Raw genomic sequence first — 6,912 nt, 5'->3', positions numbered from 1 at the left:
ACTCAGCCAGTATTTGCATGTTCCCTTCCATTTTTTGCATATCACTCCTCTGTTGGTTTTGTCCTGTTTGTATATTCCCTTTAATTTCATCCTTCAGTTGGTTTCGTCCCAGTGCCATCATTTGTTTCATCGTTTCCATAAACTGGTTTGTATCCAGTGACATAATGTTATAAAGTCATAAAGCATTCACACAATCGCAAACATCAGAAAACATTCGAGGGACACACAACTTTCACATCATGTCATAAAGCATTCGAGGGAAATGTCAGTCTGAAAAAGGGTTGAAAAACACTTGATACAAGAAATGTATTTCCTTGAGAGAAAAAAAAAAAACGATCATTCTATATGACACTAAAATTTTCACTTCTACAATCAATTCTGCTTTTTTATATACTTCCTTCCTATCATGTGCTTTCTATCAGGTAAGTATGTTAAGCTTTATCACAATAGATGAAGACAATGTTATTGGTTGAACTCTTTTTTTTATTTTTTATAATTCACTGAAAATGAAAATTCAGTTTAAAAAGTTGTACACGAGGAAATTTGGTGTGTTGTAGTATTTTGTTGCAAACAGTTTGCCATCCTGTGTTGGATCAGAAAAGGCGATCTCCTCTTTTGTCAAGTATGTTCCATAAGTGAAGTTTTTTCGTAAGCAATCCATGAGACGAGTGGCGATGCCATTCCGGCGAAATAGGCTGAATACCCAGATCCTGCTGATGCCACAGACAGCAGTCTCAGGTTCGGTCGCGCAACACCAAGCCCACTGCCTTTCTATTTGTACTCCGGAAGCGGAAGTCTGGGATTGTTTCTCTGGGCTTAATAGAGGTGACTCAGAAAGTACTCTGTAACCCTTATTAATATGCTCCGAAATTAAACATCCAGATACCTTTTTATCGTTTGTCACGAACAGAAATGTTTTCATATGTGAGGTAGAGCTATGCACAGCTTTCTGAAATCCCAGGTCATTGTCCACAAAATCACGTACCTCTTCCACCTTATCATGGGTGTATTTTGGGTCTCCTGGCAATACCAACACAATCTTGCCATCTGGGTAAGAACCCACGACACGCTCTTTCTTCCAGCCTCCAAACGTTACTGCTCCCACAAAGCGCTGATGGTAGAGCAGATGCTGTGCCTCATCCTGGGAACTTGCTGCTGTGAAAACCATTCCACATGTACCACACGTGACTGCACCAAAATGCTTCTGCCCTGCATCAATGATCAGTTGACTTTCATCAACGCCCTCCTTCTCTTTCAACCGCCATAACTTCTGTAAAGAAAGTCTTTGGGATGAACAGTCTGCGAATTTTTGTGAGGTGAGCCATCTCCTCTTCATAGGTAATGGTGAATCACAGCTTCCAAGTGTTTCATGGTCAAGTAGTTGATGAGAAAAGTCAGCTGAATGAGCCCTTGTAGCCTGCAATGTGGATGGCTGCTCACTTTGACACCGTTGCCCAGTAATTGCCTTGTTTCCACCACTGAAAGAGGTGAAGATTGAATAAACTGCCTTTTCTGTCAGAATTCCAGAATCTGTGTGTCCGCTTGTCTTTCCAGCCATTTGAGCTTGTTCCATTATAGCTTCTTCTCCTTGACCTGCTGTCGTTGTCACATTATGCTTCATGCTAAATGCAGCACATGGCTGAGAAGTTCCCACACCCTCCACTTCCACAGCTACTTCTTCCCAATCATCACATAAACTTTGTAAACTGAAACTCAATCCTGGTCGTTTCCCCACCTGAGTTTTCATATTTACCTTATTGGCCTTAAACTCACTGCGAACTGGAACAGCCATCAGATCAGCTTCCGAGGTAGCTTTTTCTACGGTGAGGCAGGCAGTCGGAACCTTTTGTGAAAGAACAGGCAAGCAAGAGTGAACAGACCATTTAATACTGTAATTGATGGATCTTTTCGTACTTGATCGACTGCTTGGCTTGATCATTTTCGGGCTGAAGGCTGCTCCTACGTATATCCTCGGTTTAACTCTGGATGTCACATCCTGGTCCTGCTTTGTAGTTAGGCTAATCCCAATTTCAGTAACCGTTTTAACATCAAGTTCATCCTGGTTTGAAATTTCACTTTCAATATTTTTCATTCCTTCTCTACTAACTTCCACTCTCATACTTCCTGTACTTGTATCTTCCATTTTCCTTTTATTTAAAATACTTAGTTCATCCTTTCCTTCCTGCTCTACTTCCTGGAATGTTTTTTGCAGTTCAGAACGTGACGTGATGTTTGATACCTTCTGATGTTGTCCTTCATTGTTGCTGGTCCCTTCTTGTTCACAGTCATCTTTTGATTTCCTTAACACTCCATTCTCGTTGTAATACTTCTGTGACACACAAATCTTGGCATCATCCTTCCGTGACGCCCGCATCTTGGCGGCGACCTTCTGTGATGCCCACATCTGGAGGGAAAGAGACTGACTTTTGACTCCTTTTCCGATAAAAATTAAAAAATTAAAAAGTAAAACCAAAACAAGTTTGAAAATATACAACAACACAGAAAGTCAAAGGAGAGCAATCAGTATAATGCAACCCAAACAATGGAATTGCAAAACAAAACAGACATTTTAATTTACTTTTCACACTTCCAGCACTACATGTTTCAACAAAAGTACTGTATTGATGTTTGCATTGTTTCCATAGAAATTAAATTATTGTTTTGAACGAAATGAGACTCTTGCTTGAAAAGGCAGGATGTTGTTGCATTGCTCTGGTAGTTTGCCTTTAAATTTTTGCTTTTCTTGACATCTAGATTGCTCGTTAAGCCTCTGACAATAAAAAATTAAGAAACAATAACTTTTTATTTGCCAAAGTGACTGAGCCCAAAAATAAATTTAAAAAAAACCAGAAGGAAAAAAATAACATATAGTCTTTCAAATACATTTTTCAGTAAAAGAAAAAGGACACTATCTTATGCAATCAATATCACCATTAAACAAATCTTCATTGGTATTACAGAAGGGACAGAGCACTGATAGTGTAACTCGATTTACAAAGGTGTTTGTCGGCAATAATCAGTGAGTTCGTCTCCATTGTAAGACACATGACCTTTTCGTCATAAGCTTGCAGTGCATTGCTTACTATGCAGGTTCAAAAGCCATCATGTAAAAGTGCTTTCGATCTCATTACTTCTGTTGCTGGGTGTTTGTATTAATGATGGCAAGACAGGACTGGTAAATAGATTTACTCCAGATTACTGAATAAATAAGAGCCATTACTGATTGGAGAGAGTGTGGAACTGGTGAAACTGACAAGTGAGTTGGGAAGTGAAGGATTAATGGGGCAATCATTTAACCTCCCTGCTCTGACATTGAATTAATATCAGGTGGGGTTGACTCAGCCTGTCATCCTTCTGATTTTTTTTTTTTTTTCAGATGAGATCCTGTTCTCGGCGGTGTAGTTGGTGTTGTGAAGGTAATGTTGAGGAATTTTTTTTTTTTCAGATGAGATCCTGTTCTTGGCGGTGTAGTTGGTGTTGTGAAGGTAATGTTGAGGAATTTTTTTTTTTCAGATGAGATCCTGTTCTCGGCAGTGTGGTTGTTGTTGTGAAGGTAATGTCGAGGATTTTTTTTTTTCAGATGAGATCCTGTTCTCGGCGGTGTGGTTGTTGTTGTGAAGGTAATGTTGAGGAATTTTTTTTTTTTTCAGATGAGATCCTGTTCTCGGCGGTGTAGTTGGTGTTGTGAAGGTAATGTTGAGGAATTTTTTTTTTTTTCAGATGAGATCCTGTTCTCGGCGGTGTAGTTGGTGTTGTAAAGGTAATGTTGAGGAATTTTTTTTTTTCAGATGATATCCTGTTCTTGGCGGTGTGGTTGTTGTTGTGAAGGTAATGTTAATATTATGCGCTCTACTGAGTGCCCGTTCTGGTTGTACGTTGTATTAATATTTGAGGGTTCATCAAAATAAATTTCTTACTCGAAGTGATCAGTGGAAGTGCAAAATAGCCATTTTTCATATTAAAATGGTGGCCATCTTGAAAATATGAGACAGGTCTTGTATATTCACCTTCAATTTTATCATTATCGGATTCCTTGACCATGAAAACATAGTAGTAGACACCAAAATTGTTTGTGTAAGTACATTAGAAGTGAAGATATAGCCCAAAACAGAGTTTATCGAAATTCAGTGGTGACCATTTTGTTTTTCGCCTCCAAAAAAAAAAATTCCTCAAGGAGTCTGGCTCCGGCTGATTGTGATTCAGGATAGCTCAGAGATGATGAATCAACCAAAAAAAAAAAAACACTTCATAATGACGTCACAACGTGCATTCTTCACGTTTCCGCCGGACCATGAGCACCACCTCCGTTTCGGGAGCTAAAAAAAAAAACACACAACACCTTCTTCCTCTTCATTGCAAATAAAGGGGATTTGGCGCCTGTTGAGAACATCCCACCAACACTTCAGCAATACATTTTCCAAGTCGATGAACTTGTCGTGTTGTAAGTTGAAAATCTTTAGAATTTACAATTACACACTTTGCATTCTGAAGGAAGGAAGGAAAGGAAGGAAGGAAAATGCTTTTCAATAATACATTTCTGTGTAAACGTCTCATTTCGAAAGAACACAATAACCTGGGGAGATACCTGTAAATGATCAAACGACGACTGTCATGTTCATAGAGGATGAAAGAAGAAGAAGAAGAGGAGGAAGATGAAGAGGAGGAGGCGGAATAAACGTCGTAACTTGAGGGAACTCCAAAAACAACCGTTGCCACAACTCAAGAAGGCCTCAAATCCTCTCCTTCCCATTTGCGTGTTGACGTCATGTCGTCATCTGCAAAGCACGTGATCGCATGTATCCAATGTCATGCACCGGAAGTACAATGAGGCGAGTCGTCACATTCCTCTCTTTTTCTTCTTTATTTTTTCTCTGTCTCTGTCTCTGTCTCTGTCTCTGTCTCTGTCTCTGTCTCTGTCTCTGTCTCTGTTGTGAGAGGTGATTTTGACGTCTCAAATGGACGCGATGACCTTTCATTGAACCGGATGTTATTGTAGGTAATGACTCATCAAATGATGTTTCACAAGGCGAGGTTTTGTTGTTGTTGTTGTTGTTCAATTTTGATTTTCACTGTTCCATGAAACTGTTAATGCACTTGAGAAGCAATTTGAATGAAACGATGAACGAATGATGCATTGTGGGTCCACGTGGTTGGATTGAATGGGTTGGGGCCTGGGGGCGCCATCTTTGATGTTTGTGAATGTATTATTCAAGATCTCGTCTGTTTGAGATCTCGAAGAAGACAAACTGCTGGAGAGTTTGATGTCAAAGCTCGACTCAGATTCTGCACAGATGCCGGTCCAGACGGCATCAGCCCACGTGTCCTAAAAACCTGCTCCTCCGCTCTTGCTCACCCTCTCTCTGTTCTATTCACCCTCTCATTTTCCCAAGGTCATCTGCCATTTGCTTGGAAATCTGCTAACATCACTGCCCTGCATAAAAAAGGTGCAAAAACAGATCCATGCAACTACAGACCAATCAGCCTTCTCCCAATCATCAACAAGGTTATGGAATCCATCATCGCTTCAGACATGAAATCCTTCCTCTTCTCCAATGACTTGATTTCCGATCATCAATTTGGTTTCAGACAAGGTTACTGGTCTGAAACCCTGGATCTGCTACTTCTGCTCTCTCATCAACGGATGGAGGTGCTCAATGCCGGACATGAAATCAGAGGGGTATCCCTCAACATACCATGTACTTTTGACATGATCTGCTCCCCTTCCCTGCTCACCAAACTCTCTTCCTATGGTATCCAAGGCCATCTCCACTCATGGCTCGCAGACTTCCTCTCCTGTTGGTGAACGTGTGGCCATAAATGGAGTTCGTTCATCCCCTCTTCCTGTCCAGGTTGGAGTTCCTCAAGGTAGCATTCTGGGCTCTGTTCTTTTTCTGGTTTTCCTCAATGATCTCTCCAACTCTCTGGAAAATCCTTTTCTCTTAGTTGATGACTCCACCCTCTTCCATTCTGTCTGTCATCCCTCAGACCGGCAAGCAGCAGCTTCTTCACTCTGCAGATCTGGGTAAAATCACAAACTGGTCCAACACGTGGAACATGTCTTTCAATCCTGACAAATCTCACACTCTCACTATGTCTCTCCCAAAGGACAGTCTTGGAACCCCCCCCCATCTACTTTCTCAACAATCCTCTTGAAGAAGTCCTTTCATTCAAGCCTTTCGGTCTCACTATCTGCCATGATCTTTCCTGGGAAAGCCACATTTCCAACCTCGCCTCCAAAGCCAGTCGCCGACTGGGCATCCTCCGTCGTACAAAGTCCTTCCTCGGCCCACCTGAGCTCCTGACCACTTACAAAGCTTTCTTCCACAGCCTGATGGAGTACTGCTCTCCCCTCTGGGCAGGTGCTCCTGCCTCCCACCTTTCATGGCTTCACACTGTGGAAGCCAAGGCATTTAGGATCATTGGTATCTCCCAAGATGAGGCTGAGTCTTTGGGTCTCTCACTCTCTCACCGCAAGCAGGGCAGTGGTCTTTCTGTCTTCTGCCATCTCCTCTCCAGCCTTGCCCACCCCAACCCCCCCCCGCTCTGTCTGAGATATGTCCCCCAATATTTCCACAGGTTGCTCAAGGTCCACCAGCAACCCCCTTCTCGTAAAACTACCAAAATCAAGAATCACTGCTCACCTTGTGGCTGGAATGTTTAATATATCTGATGAATTGATCTTGAGTGTCGTTATATCTATTTGATTTAATTGTAGCATTATAATGTTGCAGATTGTCCACATGATTAAATAGCAATTTTGTAAAACCGTTACCTTGTGGAATAATGGTGTTGTCACTGAATGTGCTCTCTTATTGTGTTGGCGGACAACCCTTCCACTGCTTTCTCTTCTCTCGGTTCTATTTCGATGAACTCGTCGTGCATGATTGAAAACGTATACCCGACTATCGAATT

At 41.6% G+C, this 6,912-nt stretch overlaps 1 protein-coding gene across 1 annotated transcript; it reads right to left on the bottom strand.

Moving 5' to 3' along the window:
* Positions 1-399: 399 nt before the first annotated feature.
* LOC147024631 (uncharacterized) lies at positions 400-4,794 on the bottom strand. Its single transcript, XM_085884708.1, has 2 exons — positions 4,586-4,794; positions 400-2,404 (listed from the first exon to the last, which is right to left on the bottom strand). The coding sequence occupies exon 2, from the start codon at positions 2,402-2,404 to the stop codon at positions 515-517; it is 1,890 nt and encodes a 629-aa protein (XP_085740834.1). The 5' UTR covers positions 4,586-4,794; the 3' UTR covers positions 400-514.
* Between the last annotated feature and the right edge of the window lie 2,118 nt (positions 4,795-6,912).

This window comes from Eptatretus burgeri, chromosome 6 (genome assembly GCF_056783735.1).
Source record: "Eptatretus burgeri isolate ZD-2024b chromosome 6, Ebu_testis_v1, whole genome shotgun sequence".
In the NCBI taxonomy this organism is placed as follows: domain Eukaryota; kingdom Metazoa; phylum Chordata; class Myxini; order Myxiniformes; family Myxinidae; genus Eptatretus; species Eptatretus burgeri.
Note: the sequence above shows the minus strand (reverse complement) of the source record. Positions and strands in the feature narration are given on the sequence as shown.

What these genes read in the sequence shown, in the direction of transcription:
- LOC147024631 (XM_085884708.1), bottom strand. Translation starts at nt 2,404, where the DNA reads ATGTGGGCATCACAGAAGGTCGCCGCCAAGATGCGGGCGTCACGGAAG.